Below are 22,729 nucleotides of genomic sequence, written 5' to 3' on the forward strand. Positions count from 1 at the left end.
CTAGCTCTGCATGAAGAGGTGGAAGTTGGATCGAGTGAATTCCTGATGGATTGTGTTGAGGAAGCTGTCGGAATCCTGAGGGATCTCCCGCACGGCCCTCTGCTGGGGGCAGGAGCTCTGCTCGGGTGTGTAGGTGAAGGAGAAGGGGCTGCAGAAGATGATGCCATCACTCCTCATCAGGAAGAGAGGGACAGTGATGGGGCAACGGAGCCACCTCCACTGGTGACTGTACGCACACACATCCGGAACCACACACACCATCGACTTGGGATTCCTGTGGGAATACAGACGCTCAGGCTCAGTCTCTCGCCACTTTCAAGAGTGGCCACCCTCCCCCCCCCCCCCCCCCCCCACCCCGACAGTCATCAAGTGAACGAGCGATTTTATCCTTCACACTGGATAACTATAGATTTGGGTTATTACCAGTAATAACAAGGGGAAAGATTAAGAGGTTTGTTTTGCACACAGAGGGTTGTTAGAACACAGAATGTGCAATGTCTGAGGCAGATCCATAAAAGAGGGAATTCGATAAACATCTGAAAAGGAGAACATGACAGGGTGTGTGAGAGGGAAAGGCAGAGAGTGAGGCTAAACAGACAGCCAGTGCTGGCACAATGGGCCAAAGGCTTCTCTATCCAAATATTGTTCCACAGAACAAAGCACAGGGATGGAAACATTCCCATTGTTTTATTAAATCCAGGGAAAAACTGCAATTCGATGATCTCAGAGCCTCTCCTTTTCCAACATAAATGACTCAAAATTCCTAAGCCTTTCCTCCAAGCAGATGTTTCTTAATATCTGGAATCGTCCCGATCGCTGGTTAATACCGTTCGAGGAGGCGAACTGGGGAATGGTTTGATCTAAGTTCAAACAAATATTTGGAAACCATTTTTCCGTAGTTCTTAATTTTGCCCACAACGTACACAGTCAATCCGCTTCACAGTATATCGCCGAAAGGATCGATTTCAAGATCCTCACACTCGTTTTCAAATCCCTTCATGCCCTGGCACCTCCCTGTCTCTCTGGCCTGCTTACCCCCCACCCACAACCCGCTGCCTCCGATCGACTGGCTCCGGCCTCCTGCATGTCCCTCACGCCCTCCGTTCCACCGTCGGTGGCCGCGCTTTCAGCCACTACGACCCTAAACTCTGGAACTCTTTTCCTTTATCCCTCCGCTTAGTCCCTTCCTTCCCCATCTTCAAATCGCGCCTGAAGACCTTTCTCTTCGACCGTGCCTATGGTCACCTCCTCCCTCCCACTGCCTCGGAGCCGTGCTCCGCCATTTTCAAGCCCTCTGTGATGCTACATTGAATGAGGACGCTGTATAAATACAAGTTGTTGTTGACAGTTGAACAACATGATAAGGCACTATATCACATGCAAGGATTATTATTATTATTATTATTAAGAACCATCTTGAACTGAAGTGGTTTCCACAATTCCACACCATCTTCAACCACAAGATATAACCAGTCAACGGCAACTGGCCTCACAGACTAAAGGTGGAATTTCACCTCTGAGAGGTGGGTGCAATCAACTCTGAGCCACAAGGGCTGGACCTGGGGTCAGGGAACGATGCGTCAGGGTCAGGGTCTCACCTGTACATTGTTTCTGCCTCGACATCACCAAGCCAGGCCTTCAGGTGGGGGTTGAAGTTTTCACCTTGTATGTCCAGCATGGCCACATCTCCTCCTCCATTCAACTTAGAATCATAGAATCATAGAATATTACAGCACAGAAGGAGGCCATTTGGCCCATCGTGCCTGTGCCGGCTGTTTGGAAGAGCTGCCCAATCAGTCCGACTCCCCCGCTCTTTCCCCATATCCTTGCAAATGTTTCCTTTCCAAGAATCTACCCAATTCCCTTTTCAAAGTTGTTATTGAATCTGTTTCCATTTCCTTTTAGGGGGGAGAGGAAGAGAACATGTCCCAGAGAGAGAGACAGACAGACAAACAGACTGACACACAAATACACACACACACAGAGTGAGAGAGAGACAGACAAAGAGAGAGACACACATACATACACAGAGTGAGACAGACAGATAGAGAGTGAGAGAGAGTGAGACACACACACACAGATGGAAAGACAGAGAGACAGAGAGGAACACAACCTGGACAAAGGTATGACCTAAAAGTCCAGCAGTGGCCGCTCAGAATCTTTCACCGTGTCCTCACATTCCCACAGACACTCAGCCCAACCCACAAATTAATTGTGAAACAGATACCCGCCCTCTTAGACTGGACAGTCCAAACCCCTGACTGTCCAGCTCCTTGGGACGTCCTCACGACGTGAAAGACACTGTGCAAATGTAACATGTTGTTGCTGTAGACAGGACCCCACCCCACCCACCCCATGTCCTCACCTCGAGGCTGCTGATGATGGGGATGGGGGTGACGGGATTGTGAGTCTGGGTCAGGCTCTCACTGAATGTGTACTCCACTGTCTCCGTACCAATGATAGTCCAGCAAGCTCCGTCACTTAGCATCTCCTTGTTGGCTTCCTTCGAGCAGGGGGTCGCCTGTGAGATCACAACAACAGCAACGTACATTATTATAACACGGGGAGGGCGGGTGGGGGGGGGATTGAGAACTAGGCCAAGGGGGTAATATAAGCAGGCAGCTGAGCGATCTCAGGCTTGAAATCGTTGATGTGGAAGTATTACGTTGCATAAGCTATTCACAAGATCAGCAGAAATATTCAGTTGAAGAACTCAGTTCAGAAACCTCTTGATGCCTTCAGCCTGTTTGACCTCATCCGTCCATCTTATTCAATGCCACCCTCTGGCTCGCTCCCCCACACCCTCACACACATATAAACACACACACACGAGTGAGAGACAGATACAGATGGTGAGAGACACACACTCACACACACACACACACTCAGTGAGAGACACACACTCAGTGAGAGATAGACAGACCGTGAGCGAGAGAGAGACACACACACAAACAGTGAAAGATAGATAGACAGACAGACAGTGAGAGAGAGAGACACACACACACATAAGCAATGAGAGACAGATAGATAGACAGAGAGAGAGAGACACACACACACACCTAAACGGTGGCTGAGGCCAGAAACACGGAACTCATTTAACAGCTGGTTTTTTCTTCGATTCTGGGAGGGAGGTGAAGGCCATTCTTCAGCCGAACTGATCTTGTGAAACTCTTCCCTTCAATTGCCTTAAAAAAAGAATCGACTGACTCTTCCTCAGCTCTGCTGTGTGACAGAGAACTCCACATTCCCACCACAAACCTGCGTGTGGAGCAGGATTTGGTTCTAACCTCCACTTTAATTTCTCTCGCGATTACTTTACAACTGGCCCTGACTCAGTCTTGACTTGCCGAAGGGCAGGAGCAAAATCCCGTCCCATCCCATCCCTGGGCAGCAATCCCTCACCTGGAACTGCACGATCCTCTCGTTGGAGAGACACAGGTACATGCCCTGGGTGTCCTTGATGTGGAAGGCGCATTTGTGTAGCTGGGAGACAGGCTCGTCCACATCAAGCACCGCGTACTGCTTGTTCACCTTCCGAATGACCTGAGCGTAAAACTACACAGTGAGAAGCCGAGCTCAGCAGGCGGTGATTTTGAGGGTATGAAATAACAACAACAACAAATTACATTTGTACAGCATGTTACACGGCAGGAGGATGTCCTGGACAGTCAAGGATTTGGATCCAAGCCGGGGTTAATAATACCAACAGTAATAATATAATAATAATAACTTGAACAATAATTTTGTAGACAAACGCTAAAACCTGAAGAGCAATTTACAGCAATCATAAAAAAATCCTTGCCATTTGACACAGGGCCTCAAAGGTCAAAACAGCTCAAAGCGCTTTACAGGCAGTTGCTGTCAAGTGCAGTGACTGTGCCTTTTGTGGACGAAACGTGGCAGCCAATTTGCACACAGCAGTGTGCAAATTGGCTGCAAACAGCCTTGGAGTGAGCGACCGATTTACCTGGAGGATTGTGGGCGAGAACGCCGGGAGAGAGAGAAAGTATGTTTTATATAACTTTCTCCCCATCAACGGGTGCCGCTGATCCCCAGCCTCTTCCTGTTGGGGTCTGGGTTAACAGGACTGTTTGCTCCTTCATTTGACCCTTCATTTGCCATTGCTCACGTGCGAGCTGTTACTGACTTCAAACTAGGTTGAACATAAACCTTGGCTCTTGCCACCCTGCGCCTAATACCCTCCGGAATTAGGTTAGCAGGATATGTCCCTCCAGGGAAAGAGAGAGAGAGGGAGAGCATACCTTTCCAACAATCTATCTCTGGAGTTTCCATGTGTAGGTGGGATGCATGGAATTCTCACTGTGGTTTGGAGACTCTTAAGCAACAGTGATGGGTTTCCACGTGTGTCAGATACGCGGCTGGGCAAAAGAAAATAAATAAAGCTTAAGATATGTTAAAGTGAAGTTGAGCTGATGTGTCCTACCATGGTTGGCAGTGAGACTCCGGAAACGGTACAGATGAGCTGGACGGCTGAGCCGTACCGGATGTAGCTTTCCTGAGGTCGGAATTCACCCTTCTGGGATCTTTCATCCACTGCGGAGGTGGGGATGGGGGGGTCGGGATTGAGGGTGGGGATATGGTGGGAGGGAGGAAGGGGGAAATGGGAGAGAGTCAGGAGGGGGAGATGGGCAGGAGGGCAGAATTCTAATATCAATCCTTGCATTCGACGCACCTCCTTTGATATCAAAACACCTCAGAGCAGTTCACAGTGAACACCATCGAGAATAGCGACTGTGACTATCTCCGGTCAACAAATAATTCCTTACATTTTATCAGCGTCTTTCGTGTTGAGAGGATGTCTCAAAGAAAAGCGCTCCACAATGCTAAGCTGTAAAGTGGAACAGTTACATGTTTTGTGGGGCAAAAGCAGCAGCCAATTGGCGCCCAGCCAATCGGTATTTAACACCAATAACTTTTGTTGAGCTCCGACTTTGCACAGATTCACACCTCCCACTAACTGGCCAAATAAAGCCTGGAGGATTCCTGCTTTCTAGCCACTAACGAATGCCCACACCTTCCCCAATAGCCCCTGGCTGAATCATTGAACCTCACAGCACAGAAAGAGGCCATTCGGCCCATCGTGCCTGTGCCAGCTCTTTGAAAGAGCTACCAACTAGTCCTGCTCCCCTGCTCTCAGTCCCGTAGCCCTGCAGTGTTTTCCATGTCAAGTATATGTACAATTCCCCTTTGATGGTTATACTGTCCGCTGGTATAATAGCAGGTTAAATGCTTCCCTGTGATCGCTCTTACCCAGGTGCAGTGTGAATGCTGCCCACTGCCTGGCACTGGCCACAAACACGTCTCCATCCACAAACAGGTACCTGGTGCTGACTGTCTGAGAGCGCAGGCGATTAAACAGTGCCACCTTCGAACCCGAGGAGATACACACTGACACAAAAAAAAAGGCCAAAACACTGTATTGAACACAACATGAGCGATAATAATAATAATAATAATAAGCCCGGCATTTGGTTAACAGCGCCTTATCATGTCGTTGAGACTTCTCAAAGCGCTTCACAGGATATACTGTAGAATGAATTGACTGTGTATTTTGTGGGCAAAACGCAGCAGCCAATTGCACACAGCAGCGTCCCACAAACAGTCGTGAATTGAATGACGAAATTATTTTTTTGAAGAGATTATTACCCCCGGAAAAGCGATCCGCCAATTGACTAACAACCACGTTCCTACTTACTGCCAGGTAAACAGAAACGTGTGGGGTAAATTAACTTGTCTAAGGTTTCACTTGTCTAAGGTTTCACCTCGCCTGGGAATCGAACCCAGGTCCTATTGCTTGTGAGGCGAGCACTCGAACCACTGAGCTACGGGCATTTCTGAACTACCGCATTGAGGTTTATGTTTGCCGGTTGGCAGAGCACGCGGGCAGACTTCAAATACTCACAGTCGGCATTCTTTATGGATTGCTTCTTCTGGGAAGGTTTCGAGATGACTTTAATCAGTTTACTGTAAAAGGTCCCCACCTCCTGCCCGTTCCCAAGCAAGAGTTTCAAGACGATCTGAAAGTGTTTTCGTTTGTCAACATCGGATATGTAGAGAGCTTTGGCACAGCCGAATCTCTGAGAGTGAAAGAGAGAGAGAGAGAGAGAGAGAAAGTGGGGTTAATGTAATAGAGTAATTTTAAACAAATCAGGAGCAAGGACAAACATGATGGAGCAAATAGCCTTTTTCTGTGCTGGAAATTTCCACGTTTCTCTCTGATCCCCCTGCTTATTCCCCACGCCACCACCCCACTGCCTCCGGCTTCCTGCTTGTCCCTCGTTTCTGACCACGGTTTGAGCCACTACGCCCCGAAACTCTGGAACACTCTCCCTCAATCCCTCCGCCTTGTCCCCTCCTTCCCCATTTTCAGATGACCGTCTTAAGACCTTCCTCTTCGATCGCGCCTGCGGTCACGTACGCCTGTCTTGGCGTCAGGCTCTGCCACTGTTAACCGCTACCCTGCGTGAAGGGCACTGTGTAAGTGCAAGAACTGTAAATTGTTGTTGTTGTTGTATGAAGCACATCATTTGATATTACTGTATCTTACTGTGGAGTCTGGCCGTTCTTCAAAGTTGATTTTCAGTGCGTCTCCCTGGCTGTTGCCCGCACTGTCCAGCCCCATATACCCCCCAAGTTTGTAGCTTGATTCACTCAGCCCATTCACTGCAACATAAAGGAGTTACAATAACATTCACAGCCATTATAAACATCAAAACATCTCAAAGAGCTTCACAGATAACCGCTGTAAAATACAGTGATTGTAGTGACTGCCAATATTTACACACAGTTTTATCTGGGGGATTGTTGGCCAGGACACCGTGAGAGAGACAGAGAATTCCCTTCTCTTTTAGCAATAGCGCTGTGGGAACTTTAACGTCCAACTGACAGACGGGGTTTGGTTTAACGTCTCATCTGGAGGACGGCACCTCTGACAATGCAGAGCCCCACTCCAGCCTTAACTTGGAGAGTCAGCCTAGCTCGACAGCGAGTTCATAGTCACCAACACGGGGCTTGAACGTACAACTTTCTGACTCAGAGGTGAGAGTGCTACTGACTGAGCCAGGCTGGCAACTAGTTACTGGGGCAATCAAAACATCACAGAGTAACAACTGACTGAGGTTTGCCTTGTTCCCACTCTCTCTCTCTCTCTCTCTATCTCTTTTCCTCCTGTTTTGTTTCACTCGCTCTCCCGCTAGACTCCTACCCTAATCTGATAAAGGTTCGTCCTGTCTTGCCAAGGAATGTTGTGCTTGGATCAGCATTATCCTGGATCAAGGATTGCGCTGAACCAGGAGAGGTGAAGCTCAGTGCCCAAAGTTAAATCATTCGTTAAGCAATTCAGACCAAACACGCGGGGATAAGAGGAACATGAATCGTGAAATTCCCCAACTGGACCGAAAAGCAGGCTATCTCGTCCGTCAGTGAAATCGGATTATCCTTTGAAGCCGGATAACCAGGGAACGTTGCGTGCCGGACTTGGGATCAGGAAAAAGAGCGACGTGACTGGGGAAGTGTTTTGGGGTGGATTCGATATGTAAGTGCAGACAGGGGCTAGTTATGCTATCTGTTTATTCAGAGCTGCCTAAGAGTCAGTGGGGGTGGGTGGGGCGGGGGGGAGGGAAGGGGGGGAAGGGGAGTGGGTGGGGCAGGTCACTGAGTACTGAACAACTTATTTCCAGGAATCTCGGCTCAGCCGACCGACCATCAATTTCTTTTGACGTTCAACAACGCCGGGTTCAAAACATTCAGACAGAAGGATAGTCATGCAGTTTGTTCAGCAACGTTTACAACATACCTCAAATAAATACTTAGTTAGTGTAGAGTAGCGGTGGGGGAAGGGGTTGGGGATCGGCCACATCAAAGGCATCGTTTATCTGATGCACGTTAGCATTGAGAGCATCTATGGAGAGAGGAAAGTGAGTTAACGTTTCAGGACTGTTCTGATGAACAGAATTTGTCAGAGCTCTGACAAAAGGTCATGGACCTAAAACGTTAACTCACTTTCTTCTCTCCATAGATGCTGCCTGACCTGCTGAGTGTTCCCAGCCACTTCTGTTGTCATTTCAGACTAACTGTACCCACTGCAGCTACGCTTGCATCCAATCCAGAAGTAGATTTTAGTATCATAATACCTTATATTAGATTATTATACTTTATATCAGGATAGATCCCCAACAAAATATGCCCATGGTTTTCCCTGTTGCACTTTGTTGCAGAATATATTAACACAGATGTATCTCTCTGGAACCATGTGTGATTTCCTCTGTGGCCACTTTGTTGAATATCGTGCTTACCTCATATTTGGGGACTTACTTGAACCATTTTGTAAAGATTGTTCATCAACGATAGGAGATTCCCCCCAAAATATGCCCATGATACTCCCCCTGGCAAGACCTTTCTGACAAGGTATAAGTCATGTCTCTACATCAATTGGTTATTGCGTTATTGGCGCAGACACACACAGACACACACACACGCACACATGCACAGACATTGTTGTTTTATTAATATAGATTTCCAGCATCTGCAGTATTTTGCCTTTAGCATTGAGAGCGCTGTGTCTCTGTCAGGATCTGCTGTCATTTGCTCAGCTAACCCAGGTCTGTCCTCTGGGTTAGTGGTTGCCTTCAGCCACTATGCCCTAACCCACTTGTAGGGCAACTCACAGCCCGCGGGCTGAAAGTGGCCCTCGGGGGGGGGGGGGCTCTCAACAAGAAGTGGCCCATGGAACATTTGCCTAGTCGAGGAGAATCTGTTTTAACACAGTAATGTGTTTCTATAAATTAATTCATGGCATAAATCAAGAAATATTCAATTAAGAAACTTTATTTTGTTGGCAAACCATAAAAGGTTGTCCGTCATTTCCTCCAGAAAACTCCCTGCCTCAACCCCTCCATCTCTTTAACTATCTTTAAATCCCACTTTAAGACCTACCTGTTGGACCAATGATGACCTCCAGTCCTTACCTCTCAGCTGCTCCTGCTTCACTCCCCATCCAGGTCCTGTCAAGTACACACATGGCGGTGGGCAGAAAAACCTGCAATGGGATCCCACATGTTGGTCAGTCCATCAGTGTTGGCATCAAACTTGGTTGGACAAGAACCAATCAACACCAACACTGTGGTGTATGAACCTTGAGGCGTCTCAAAGCATTTATGGATTACATAGGCACATTGGGACGTTATTTAGTCTATCGAACTCGATTGCCTACAAAACACACAGTCACTACACTTTACAGTGTATCCTGTGAAGCGCTTTGAGACACCTTCCGATGTGAAAGGCACAATATTAAATCTAAGAATTATTATTATTGTTCCACCGATTTATTAGATGGAAGCAGATCTTTTCAGCCCTTTCCCCATGCTCATTAATACCATTACTTCCCAAGTGTCTATTGTTATTTACCTCTTTTCATTCCCGTATGATTTCTGAGCCACCTTAGCGTGTAGTATGAGTACAGTCTGGTCAGCCCGATGCTGGAGATAGTGACGGATAATGTCCCTGGTCACATTGCCAGACCTGAATGCAAACCACAAAGATTAGAAGCGAAACTGGATTGAGAATGAAGCAAGACACTATCTCCATTGGATCTCATCCCAACGAAACCTTAGGCAAGTTTCCTACAAGCCTCTGTTTACTTAGCAGTTAGTGGGAACCCGGTTGTTGGTGTGTCACTTTTCCAGTGGTAATAATCCTTTCAAAAAAAATAATAATAATAATTTGGTCACTCAATCCCTGATTGTTTGTGGGACACTGCTGTGGGCAATTGGCTGCCGCTTTTGCCCATGAAATATACAGTCACTCCACTTTACAGTATATTCTGTGAAGTGCTTTAAGACGTCTCTATAACAAATGCAAGGATTATTATTATCTTCTTTTTGGAAGGGATTATTATCCCCGGAAAAGCGATCCGCCAATTGACTAAAGGCAGGTGTTTTTTTTTATTTGCCGAGATGGTTTGAGCCTTTGCGGGCATTAAGTGCTCTGCCAGAGATTGGGGTGCTGTTAAAATTCCACACTGCCCTCTGAGAGATGATATCACTCAGTCCACAGGGCCACTTACATTGTAGTGCAGAATGTGAGACTGCGGAGTACAGTGAAACTCTTGTGCAGAAAAATGAATGTTCAAGATAGAAAACATTGGGAGTTTGGCTCATCCATCAGCTGTGGACTGAGTGTGACTGACTGTGAAAGACAGGTTCAAGCTCTCTCACAGGAAGCTGCTTGTCTCGACGTTAATTTACAATGTTTGATTAATAATGATCTTTGCATTTGAACGCCTTATCACTCCGTCGAGATGACTCGAAGGGCTTCACAGGGATTTTTCTGTAGTGTGCAGTGACCGTGTGTTTTGCAGGCAAATGCGGCAGCCAATTTGAGCACAGCAACGTACACACAAACAGTCAGGGAGTGAATGATGGACTGAAACACTGGGCAGGACACAGGCTCTCTCATTACCCACAGAGAAGTCTGTGCATTTTGCAACTAATGCTCTGCACAGAAGCCTCCAGACAGACAGGAAACACATCCAACAAGGAAAAGCATCACTGGCTTCATACAGTAAACCTCACACAAGTCGTATCAGTTGGGACCGTACATTTAATATGACTTATGCAAAGTATGAGTTATGTCAAACTTGCATAGAATATAACCTCTTGAAATGGACTTGGGCAGATGTACAATTTAGGCCATTGGACAATTTATACAGATTAGAATCTTTGCACTTGATATAATGTCTTATCACGTCGTTGAGACGTCTCAAAGTGCTTCAAAGCAGATCAGACTTATGCGAGTTTTACTGTATTTGCGACACAAAATGTCACTTTTGTTTCATACTCGGGCTGCTATTGTCAGTAACCTGCCAGGCATCTTTTAACCCCTCGGCATCTTGTCCGTTCCCCTCCCTCCCCTCTCCCCCCCACCCCCCCTCAACCCCTGCTCCCCTGTGCGCCCCCATGCCCCTTGCCTGGGCCAGGACAGATCACAACGGCACAAGCAAATGGCACGCTGCCAGCCTCAAAAGAGATGTAAAAGGATGTCACTGATTATTACATCTTGAACAGTTTCCAAGTGACAAAGTGTCTTGAAGTGCCTGGTTTGCTTAGCATTAAGGAGAGCTCAGCCATCAAAGGCTGTTTGTTGCATGTTTCAGTGATGAATTGAAGAGGAGAGAAATGGAGATCCAGGAGTAGTTCACGGCTTCTACAACAACAACAACAACAACAAGATTCCATTTATAGAGCGCCTTTCATGTCGGGAGGACGTCCCAAGGCGCTAATCTATAACGGAACCTTGATAATCCACCACGTTGGAGGGGGCTCTGGTGGATAATTAAAACTGTCCATTATTCTCCCGCAAAATACAGTCACTCCACTTTACGATATATTCCGTAAAATGTCAATGACGTGATAAGGTGCGTCAAATCCTTTCGAATGCAAGGATTATTATTGTTATTATTGTGATTATTATTCTCTTCTTATCCCTGTTTTTCGTTTGATTCGCTATCCAGCTCTGTCCGTTCACCTTATTCCCTCTCCCGAGAGGAACTCAAGTTTCTTGAGATTTTTCGAGGTAAAAAATTTGAATTTTGAGATTTTAAAATTCACGTCTCTCTTCTCTCTCTCTCTCCCCCCCATCCCCCCCCCCCCCCCCCCCCCCCCACACACACACACTCCAAATCCCCCAGACTGATTTGATACATGCAAAATCTCTTTTTTTTTAAAAAAAGGGGGGGAATTAGAGGGAAAAACATTAAAAAAAAGACAACGAGACAAACTTTTAAAAACCTGTGACTTTGTTTCTGTCCTGAAATGGGATACGTTGAAGGCAGCTATGAATTGGCCACACTCAGGGATTCATTAAACCCTGACATTAATTACATTTACAGAAATGTGGTTTCAGATGTGCTACACTGAGTCCAAAACAGTTATATAAATAATTGGACACTGATATAGACTGGATGGCTGTTTCACTCCCCCTCCTCTCTCTCTCTCTCTCTCTCTCTGCTCAATCGTACATTCATTAAACTCCATCTCTGATCCCTGACCCTCACATTCCAGAGGAGGGGAAGAGAGGAGGGGGTTCACTTACCCCCAGACAGGGGCAATGTATTAAATACCTGCCCTCACATTCCTACTGTGGCACTTCAGGGACAGACACATCCCCCAAAAGATGCACTGAGCAGTTTGGAGGGGGAACAGAATAGAAACCTTTGTCCCAATTTGAGTCCCTTATTGAGAGCCACAGAAACTACTCAACAGTTTTTTAAAGGGACTGCTTCTTGCCCTCTGCTCTGGGCAGGTTCTCTGCGCTGCTCATTGGATTCCCAAGACCTGAAAATATCAGAAAAACTCCTTTACTTTTTTTTTGTTGATTTAAAAGGGCTGTTGAGAGTTTGGGTTGAGTTGAGAGTCAGGACCAGTGTTTTTGCACTCACACACCCACACACCCACACACCTGTGCCACGAACCCTCCTGTGGAAAGGTGCTCCTGCTGTTGCTGCCATCAGTTCCTCGCCCCGACTCCACGCGGATCTCCTGCCGGGTTTCAGTGCTCTCAGCCCGGATCAGGTGAGTGGGATCCCCCGCTGGAGAGAGAAAGAGTATCGATTCGTCCTCACAATCTCTGCTCATCGCCTCCACTGGGGGATAGAAGACAAAAAAAAAAGTGACATAACATATATTTAATACGTATATTCTTTTTTTATATATAAAAAAAGTGTTTTACCTGTTAATTGATGGATGATCTTAAAAGATGATCTTAATCATCACATTCCCAGAAAAATTGTACCAATTGTTTTTTTTGATCAGTTAATGCAACTTTATTTTGGGGGGAGAAGATCCTGCTCTTATTTTTGTTGGAAATATAATACAATTTAAAAGGAATTTTAAATTGGAATAATCTGGGGGGAGCTGTAGGAGAGAATTCTTGTAAGTCACTTAAGTTTATTTTGTTTTGACTCATTTTTTTTATTGGAATATTACTTCAGTGCATTGTAATAATATTAATATTCCAGGCATTTTATAGAGTGCCTTATCACATCATTGAGATGTCTCAAAGCGCTTCACGGAATATGTCGTAAAGTAAATGGACCTTATATTTTTGATCTCCTACTCAAGCAAATCCAGGAACGTAGAAACTGCACATCCATCATAGTATATCAGTGTAATTTTAGCGGAAAAAATAGGATTATTGAATGAAGTTATTGTACTGTTTGCACAGATCGAAAAATAATTAAATCACCCGCAGGAGATATAGCTGAGGAGATGTCTGTTATTGGGAACAAATGTTAAGAATTCGGTGACACATGAGTGAAGCTGTAGATTTTTAAACCTAATAATAATCATAATCATAATTAATAATAATCACGTCTTTGAGACATTTCAAATCGCTTCACAGAATATACTGTAAAGTGGAGTTGAGTGACTGTTTTTTGTTAACTTGTCACCTTGAACAATCTATCCAAAGCATCTAAATAACCATAGCATTTCGTTTCAGATTGATGGCTGGTGCAGAGGTGTTTATGTAAAACCACGAGCACATCTCAGTCCAGTCCAGTAGCGCTTTCTTTTTTAAATAAATGTGCATTTAAATTGGTAAATAATGGCCCCACCAACCTGCAAAAGTAGAGCACAAAACGTGCATTAATTATACTTGTTCTGCATTTATTGTAATTGCTGAATTGCTATAACAAAAAGATTGGCTGGTTGGCGGGCTATATTAATAATAATAATAATCCTTGCATTTGATACAGCGCCTTATCACGTTGTTGAGACGTCTCAAAACGCTTCGCAGAGTATACTGCAAAGTGAAGTGACTGTGTATTTTGTGGGCGAAACGCGGTAGCCAATTTTGTACTATTCTTATGTGAATCGGCTCCTTTTTTTGCTTGCAGCCAGTCTACCAGCCTGCCGTCTGACTGACCCCTTTGTTGCTTAACCAATGCCTTCAGAAGCATTATTGAAGGATTATTATTATTATTGTTATTATACTCGCCAATGCTAACGGGACCTTTGAGTCCTAGCTGAACACAGGCAGAGTTGGGGAGTGAGAATGGCAGTGTCACAGGTTTCCAAGCTCGCTGCACAGAATATCTGAACTTTTTATAGTAATAATAATAATCCTTGCATTTGATATAGCGCCTTATCATGTCTTCGAGATGTCGCAAAGCACTTTACAGCGCGGGCGAAACACGGTACCAATTGCACACAGCAGCGTCCCACAGTTCCTTTAATAGAAAGTGGGTGAGGTGGGGGGTGGGGGAGAGGAAAAGTCTGAGTAACTATCAAATTCATCCCCTTTCTGCTCTGTTTTACTCTCCACTGTCTGATACAGGTATATCCCGGCATAGCGAAGCCTTGGGCAAGTTTCCTTACTCCACACGTCTAATAATAATCCCTCCAAAACAAAAATAATAATAAATTGGTCATTTTCAATTCACGACTGTTTGTGGGACATTGCTGTGCGCAATTGGCTGCCGCGTTTCACCCACAAATATACAATCAATTCACTTTGCAGCAAATTCTGTGAAGCATTTTGAGACGTCTAGAAGACGTGAAAAGCGCTATATCAAATGCAAGGATTATTATTATAGCAATATCCAATTTAATATCAATAATATTGAGATATTATCATAATATAATATGAATAAATAATATTTAGACTCCAGCAGTTATCCTGATAGACTTGGCTCTTGCCGACATGCGCCTAATACTTTCTGGAATAAGCAATGGCTTTCGAATTGCATTGTGAGAATTAAGATTGGTTCACACTGTTACTGCGTGTGATGTTACATCTTAAGGCCACGGCCTTAAGTTCTAAGAACATGAGGATTTCTGTGCGCTCCCTCTGCTCGACGGGCACTTGCTGGCTTCATGCCCCATGCCCCGTCCTGCCAGTCACACCATTGGCGGTTGGGCCCTCAACTCTTCTGCCCCAACCTTCTGGAACTGCAAATAATTTGGTTGCTCAATCCACGACTGTTTGTGGACACGCCGCTGTATGCAATTGGCTGTTGCGTTTCGCCCAAAAATACACAGTCACTCCACTTTACAGTGTATCCTGTGAAGCGGTTTGAGATGTTTCGAAGACATGTTTTACAGGCAGCACCTGGCTTGTACAGGGTGATCAAAAAGACCTGATATCTACCCTATTATCTAAAACCCTCCTAAAATATCATAATTTCTCTAAGATTTATTAGACATTGTAACGGTATCATGACTTTTTGGTCACCCTGTATATAAATATATATAGTTCAAGGTGTCACAACCTTGTGGTGCAACTTACTGCAGTTTATCGGCTCCCGGTGTCCCAGCCAACAATCTCTCAACTAACAATTGGTCACTCAATCCACGGCTGTGGGTCGCTGCTGTGCGCAATTGTGCTGTGGTGTTTGCCTACAAAATATACAGTCACTCCACCTTACAGTAAATCCTGGGAAGCACTGTGAGATGTCCTTCTGACGGGATAAGGCTTTATACCAAATGCAAGTATTATTATTGATGTTGTCATAAATCTGACAGTTTGCCAGAATTCGGTCTGATCTCGAGGCACAGGACGGTTTGACACGGCTAAACCACAGCAGGAATCCAAGCCTCTGGAGTTACTCAACACATCACTGGGGAAATCGCATCATGTGCCAAATGCACGCACACACACACTCACACGCACTCACACACAGGCACTCAAGCACGCACACGCATGCGCTCACATGCACTCATACACAAACATGCATTCACAAATGTGCTCACATATACACACACATGCACTCACACACGCGCATGCACACACGCAGACATACACACGCACACAAAATGTTTGTGACAAATACCGTTTGTGTATTAAAGTGCCAACGCTGCTTTGACAGCTAGCGAGGCCGGTGGGGGAGCTGAGAGGCTGATAGTTGCTCAATGCCAGTTTGCCACAAATTGCTTTGCGCAAAATGGCAGCCGGGTTCGCTAGTCACAAAACACACAGTCACTACACCTCACAGTAAAATCCGACCAAGGGCTTTGAGACGTCCTCCCAACTTGAAAGTTGAAATTCAAATGCAATATTATAATAATATTATAATAATTATAACAATAATATTCACTGATCCCTGGGTGGGAGAGTGGAGGGTAATGAAATGAAAGAAATGACCAGTTTTTAATTGAGTCAAGTTATGGTAAATGTTCCCTTGCAAAAACTTGTTTTTAACTTAAGATTTGTTCGCATTACAACACGTGGTTTATATATAATATATATTATATACACGCGCACTGGGTTCAGGTGCACAAAACCCTGTGGCGCTACTTACTGTAGTTTATCTGGCTCCTGTCTGTTGAGCTTTGACACCCACGCTGTGTGGATAGCTGGAGGTCTCCTGACATTGTGGCGGGGGGACAGGGGGGCCGAGAGGGGGCGAGGATGGGGCGAGGAGGTCTTTATGTCTCTCTCACACACCGGTGGACTGGGAATGGCTGGTTACCCCCCTCTGACTACTGCAGGGCTGGGGCTATGCAGTCTGGAGGGTTCAGCTCTGTGATCTGTTTGCACGGCCTCTTCCACCTGCTCAGCATTCCGCCTGTTCTCACGCTCCCCCCGCGGTGTGCAAACAAGGCTATCAGGAGAGGGCGAGTGAGGAGAGAGAGCGCGAGCCAACACCTTGAAAAGAGAGTGCGGCACAACAAGAGAGACAGGGAACTAGAGGGAGAAACACACACAGAGATATATTCACACTGACATAGATACACACTAACACACATACATGTACCAATGTCAGTGCGAATACATACATAAGTACATAGCTCTGCATATACATACGCACATACGTACATGCATACCTGCCTACACACACACACAAATACATATACACACACAGGGACATGGAACGTCCTGCTAAGAAGAGACAAGAAGCCACGGAAAAAGAAAGAATAAAAAGAAATGTGGTCACTCAATCCACGACTGTTTGTGCGACACCGCGTTTCACCCACAAAATACACAGTCACTCCACTTTACAGTATATCCTGTGAAGAGCTTTGCGACGTCTCAATGACATGATAAGGTGCTGTATCAAATGCAAGAATTATTATTGATAGAGGCTTGAAGGGATGTGGGGAGGGCAGGGCAGTGGGATTGAATGAACAGCTTGCTCTGAGAGATGGAAGAGACTCAATGGGCCGAATGGCCTCCTTAACCGCTGTAAATGTCTACGATTCCTTGAGGGGAGGGGGTTGGTGGGGTGTGGGAGGGGAAGAACAGGGACAGTGTAACCCACTGGATCAATGTGAGGTTTGATTGACGGCAGTGTAACCTGCCCCCACCCTCCCTGCCCCCACTCCCCCGGCGATACCTGAAATCTATCTGTTGAACCCGGGAGCCGAGATTATTGAGTAAATGACCAGTGTGTGAGAGCACAAAGCCCTGCCTTTGTGCACAGGCAGCAACTGACCCAGGTTTTACAGGAAACTTGAGACAAGTCTCCTGAGCCTCGCTCAGAGACAGCGCAAATCCTTCAGTGATTTGTAATGGAAGCAGCCAACCTTAAACCAGCGGTGCTGAACAGTGCTCTTTTCACTCAGACGCACTCAGACTCCTGACTCGAGCGTTGAGAATAAAACACAAAGTGCGTTAAGGATTTTTTTTTTTGCACCTCAGGTAATTGCAAGCTCGGAATATAGATCCCACGTGAGCCTGGCTCAGTCGCCAGCGCTCAGGATTCTGAGGGGGAGGGTTATGGGTTCAAGCCCCCACGTCGGGAATTTTGATCTTGTCGGAGGTGCCAAGAGAAGGGACTTTCTCTCTCTCTCTCTCTCTCTCTCTCCCGACGACCAGGCCAACAATCACCCAGATAACTCATCCCCCAAATCACTCATCCGCTTTGTGGCTGTTCGTGGAATGTTGCTGCATGCACAGTGGATGAGGCGTTTGTCTGCGAAACACACAGTCACTACACTTCCAAGTAAACCTTGCACTTTAAGACATCCTGCTGCTGTGATAATGTGTTAGATCAAATGCGAGGATCATTCAGAAATAAAACACCATGTTTATGTTTAAGAAGGCTGTGTTCTCAGCCACTGCACCCCGAACCTCTCTCTCCATCCCTCCACCTTGCCCCCTCCCTCCCCACCTTGAAATCCAGCCTAAAGACCTTCCTTTTTGATCATGCTTACGATCACCTCCCCCCTCCCTCTGGCTCGTGGTCGGACTCCGCCACTGTGAAGCGCTCCTACACGAAGGGCGCTATATAAATGCACGTTGTTATTGTTTAACCTTCTTGTGGTTAGGGACTCTAATTGGGGAGAGAGAGAGCGAGAGCATTGCCTTCTGCAGCCTCCAGTGAGGAAAGACCTTCACAAACCTCTGTTCACTGTTCATGTGTCTTTACATGTGGCTTCACACGGGGTCAAACAACCGACCTGGTGTTCAGCTGATTTAAGTCATTAATTCAGTAACTTGCTCCGTCCTCGCCACGAGACACACAAGCCAACTGAGCCAGTCACCCCCCACCCCTCAACCGCATGGAAACCCAGAGAGCGGCTGCGTTCAGAGAGAGCAAAACCCCATCGAATATTAATACAGTCACCACAGGACGCAAACCCCTGTGAGCAGGATCTTACTAATTGGATTTCCTCTGATCAGACTGAGTACCGAGCAGTTAAACTCACCTGATTTGTGGGTTCCAGCCTGAATGAAGCATTACTTATGAAGGAGCATCAGCCTGGACTGTGATCTTAAGCCTCCAAGTAGAGTTTGAGGCTTTAAACCCATCATTTGGGCGAGTGTGGCAACAAGTTTGTTCTAATTTCTAATCATAATCCTTTGAGACGCCTCAAAACGCCTCACAGAATATACTGTAAAGCCTGTGGGCAAAACACAGCAGCCAATTGCACACAGCAGTGTCCCACAAACAGCCGTGGATTGAGTCACCAAATTATGTTTTAAAATTTATTTAATTATTATTTTTTTTCGAGGGATTATTACCCTCGGAAAAGCAATCCGCCAATCGACTGGCGACTGGGTTCCTACTTACTGCTGTGTAAACAGAGGCATGTATGTGGAATAAGGAAACTTGCCTAAGGTTTTGCCCCGTCTGGGAATCGAACCCGGGTCCTCTCGCTTGCGAGGCGAGTGCTCTAACCACTACACTACTGCCTTAATGTAATGGGAAAGGCAATGGGGAGGATGTGTGTGGGTGGGGGGGAGATAAGTTCTCAGGTTTCCAATGCTAACACCCTCCCCTCTTCTCCCCAGTGGTTTGCCTCGACTCCTCTTGGACAAGCGGAGACGTCGGTTTGGGAAGATGGAACTGCCGTTGGGAAAACTGGGATTGCTCCTGATAGCAGGAATTCTCTCCATGAGCGGCATCGAGGCGGCTCAATCCAGACCAGCGAGGAACAGACTGATTCCAGGTGAGGAGGAGGAACATAATAATAATTATAATAATGCTTGCATTTGATATCGCGCCTTATCACGTCTTCGAGACGTCTCAAAGCTCTTCACAGAATATACTGTTGAGTGTAGTGACTGTGTATTTTGTGGGCATACTGTGGAACTAATTGATGTATGGCCATGTACCGTGCCAGCTTTATTGAGACATGGTGCAGAGAAGGTTGGCATGACCGTTTGCTAACCCTCTCCCCAAATCTGGATCTCCCTTCCAGAATAGGGGGGGCATCAGATTACAATTAGAGCTGATTTAATTTCGGCGTGAAATCAGGAAGCACTTTTTCACACAAAGAGCAGTGGGAATCTGGAACTCTCTCTCTCTCTCTCCCCCCAAAAACGCTGTGGATTATGGCTGGATCCATTCACATTTTCAAGACTGAGGGGATAGATGTTTGTTAGGTCAGGGTATCGAGGGATATGGGGCAAATGCAAGTAATTGGAGTTGAAGTACAGATCAGCCATAGTCTAACAGAATGATGGAACAGGCTCGAGGGGATGAATGGCCTCCTCCTGTTCCTATGTTCCTCAATTTCTTTGCCTCATGTCGTTTCTCCCTGAAGTGAGAACTCTCTTGGAAACCTTTCTTTTTGATCGTGCCTTTGGCAAACATGCTCAACCTCCACCCACCCCTGTCTGTTAATCCTGTTTGTCTTTGCAAAGTGTTTTGATATATTATCCTTCGTCCTAAAGTGCATAAAGCCATCAAACCTGTTCCTCCAGTTTATGGTAAATTGTTTAATCCAATTTCCCTCTCTTTCCTCTGTATCTCCAACACACCTGTACTTCCCAAGTATCTATTACAATAATACAACATTTAATACAGCGCCTTTCATGTCAGGAAGGACGTCTCAAAATACTTCCCAGGATTTACTGTCAAGTGTAGTGACTGAGTTTGTAAGCAGACTCCCTTTTAAAGGGGATTCTGCCTCTAAGGTCTCCCGTTCCACTCTCTCACAACCATGAAACAAATTCTGAATTTTAACTAGCGTGGTGCAGCTGCAATTTTAATAATAATAATCCTTGCATTTGATATAGCGCCTTATCACATCTCAGAGCTCTTCACAGAATATATTATCAAGTATAACAACTGGGTATTTTGTGGGGAAAACCCAGCAGCACAATTGCTCACAGCAGCGTCCCACAAGCAGTTGTGGAAGATATTTTAAGAGTGTTTGAGACTGATGTTTGTCACAAGCTTAAGGCTAAGCTTATTGCCGTCTCTCCTGACACTGTGACGTGATCTGGGGCCATTATGTTTCAGGTGCAAAGTGTTCCCCGGGCCCCACTGACCTGGTGTTCATCATCGACAGCTCCCGCAGTGTCCGACCATTCGAATTCGAGCAGATGAGGAAATTCATCGTTGACATGATCGATTTCTTGCACGTGGGGCCTGAGGCCACCAGGGTGGGGCTGGTTCAGTACTCCAGCCAGATCCAGAACATCTTCTCCCTCAAGACCTACCAGAACAAAGTGGACATGATCAAGAGCGTCAACGAGTTCATCCCGTTGGCCCAGGGCACCATGACAGGCCTGGCCATCCAGTACGCTATGAACATTGCCTTTACCGAGGCGGAGGGAGCCCGACCGCTCAGGCAACAGATCCCCAGGGTGGCCATCATCGTGACGGACGGGAGGCCCCAGGACCGTGTCACTGAGGTGGCGGCCAGGGCCCGGGAAGCCGGCATCGAGATCTATGCGGTGGGTGTGCGCAGAGCGGAGATGAGCTCCCTCAGGGCCATGGCCTCCCCTCCGCTCGAAGAGCACGTCTTCTTGGTGGAGACCTTCGACCTGATCGAACAGTTTGCAAAGACCTTCCAGGACAAGCTGTGTGGTGAGTAACAACAACAACAACAATGTGCAGATATATCGCGCCCCTTCACACGGGGTAGGGTCCCGAAGCGCTTCACAGTGGCGGAGTCTGACAACAAGCCGGAGGGAGCAGGAGTGGGGAGGTGGCTGTAAGCACAATCAAAAAGGAAAATGTTTAGGAAGGATTTGAAGCCGGGGAGGGAGGGGGCAAGGCGGAGGGATGGAGGGAGAGAGTTCCAGAGTTTCGGGGCGCAGGGGCTGAAGGCGCGGAGGAGACGAATCCAGAAAGAGGGAAGACGGATAAGAAAGTCAACCTTACAATTCCGCCATTTTGTCTTTAAACTTGAATGTGGCGAGGAATTCTGAGAAAATTCTGACAATAATAATCATAATAATAATCCTTGCACTTGATACAAAGCCTTATCACATCGTCGAGACGTCTCAAAGCGCTTCACAGGATATACTGTAAAGTGTAGTGACTGTGTATTTTGTGGCCCAAACGCGGCAGCCAATTGCCAGCAGCAGTGTCCCACTAACACCTTTGATATAAACGTTTTGAAAGTAGATTTTTATCTAATCTTTTTTTACTAGAGTAGATAATTATCACAGGTGACAAAATTAAAATTTCAGACTGCACAAAACTGTGGAAAAATTCTTCAATTTGGTTTCAATTGAACGACGGTTCGTCTTAAGAACTTGCGGAAATCTCACTTCCAAATCACGAATGAAATGAAGAATTATTATCAGGTTCGGAAAGCGATCTGCCGATCGACTAACAACCGGGTTCCAATTTACTGCTGGGTAAACAGAGGCGTGTGTGTGTGTACGCGCGTGTGTGTGTGGATGGGGTGGGGGGGGGGGAAGGGATAAGGAAACTTGCCTAACATTTCTCCCTGCCCGGGAATTGAACCCAGGTCCTCTCGCTGAGGCTATGGGACTTCTCACCTTTATTTCCTTCTCCCCAGGTCAGGACCTGTGCGCTCAGGGGAACCACGGCTGTCAGCATGTGTGTGTGAGCTCCCCCGGCTCCTATCACTGTGTCTGTCGTGAGGGCTTCATCCTGAACCAGGACAAGAAGACGTGCAAAGGTCTGGTGGTTCCACGTGCAAACACGCGGTTTATATGTTGTATCGCCAGACACCGAGGATCTGCTCCAGTTAACACGCGCTTTGTCACACGTTCCCACCGACGCTTTGATGGGATTTGAGCTTCGAGGAAAAATCGCCGTTCACATTTGTAGGCAACAGGAAATGAAAACAATTCATTTAAAGTTACTTTTACTACAGCAATTGTTTAGTTTTATTTCCATTAGATGGAGAGTAACTGTATGTGTATATATATATAGAGAGATAACAACAACAATTTGCATTTGTATAGCGCCCCTCGTGTTGAGTAGTGTCCCAGAGCGCTTTATTATTTTACATTCTTGGAAAGAAAAATATATTTCTATAAAAATATATTTATAACTTTT

The 22,729-nt window shown here is 46.2% G+C and overlaps 2 protein-coding genes across 4 annotated transcripts in view; one reads left to right on the forward strand and one right to left on the reverse strand.

The window, feature by feature from the left end:
- rbpjl (recombination signal binding protein for immunoglobulin kappa J region-like) lies at positions 1 to 20,791 on the reverse strand. Its single transcript, XM_007911514.1, has 12 exons — positions 20,740 to 20,791; positions 12,478 to 12,661; positions 9,427 to 9,540; positions 8,988 to 9,058; positions 6,569 to 6,684; positions 5,924 to 6,098; positions 5,272 to 5,409; positions 4,445 to 4,554; positions 3,403 to 3,543; positions 2,366 to 2,521; positions 1,599 to 1,702; positions 1 to 274 (listed from the first exon to the last, which is right to left on the reverse strand). Exons 2-12 carry the CDS (start codon positions 12,651 to 12,653, stop codon positions 1 to 3), a joined length of 1,575 nt encoding a protein of 524 aa, XP_007909705.1. The 5' UTR covers positions 12,654 to 12,661; positions 20,740 to 20,791.
- Positions 7,090 to 22,729, forward strand: part of matn4 (matrilin 4) — a 21,948-nt gene continuing 6,308 nt past the window's right edge. The window contains exons 1-4 of one of the 3 annotated variants that reach the window (XM_007911512.2): positions 7,090 to 7,139; positions 19,255 to 19,412; positions 20,711 to 21,280; positions 22,224 to 22,346. In XM_007911512.2, coding sequence (XP_007909703.1) covers positions 19,304 to 19,412; positions 20,711 to 21,280; positions 22,224 to 22,346 — 802 coding nt within the window. In that variant the 5' untranslated portion in view covers positions 7,090 to 7,139; positions 19,255 to 19,303. Of the gene's footprint in view, positions 7,140 to 7,332; positions 7,556 to 12,540; positions 12,591 to 19,254; positions 19,413 to 20,710; positions 21,281 to 22,223; positions 22,347 to 22,729 lie in introns of those variants that run through there. The other 2 variants (XM_007911511.2, XM_007911513.2) reach the window with 2 other exon arrangements.

This window comes from Callorhinchus milii, unplaced genomic scaffold (genome assembly GCF_018977255.1).
Source record: "Callorhinchus milii isolate IMCB2004 unplaced genomic scaffold, IMCB_Cmil_1.0 Scaffold18, whole genome shotgun sequence".
Taxonomy (NCBI): Eukaryota; Metazoa; Chordata; class Chondrichthyes; order Chimaeriformes; family Callorhinchidae; genus Callorhinchus; species Callorhinchus milii.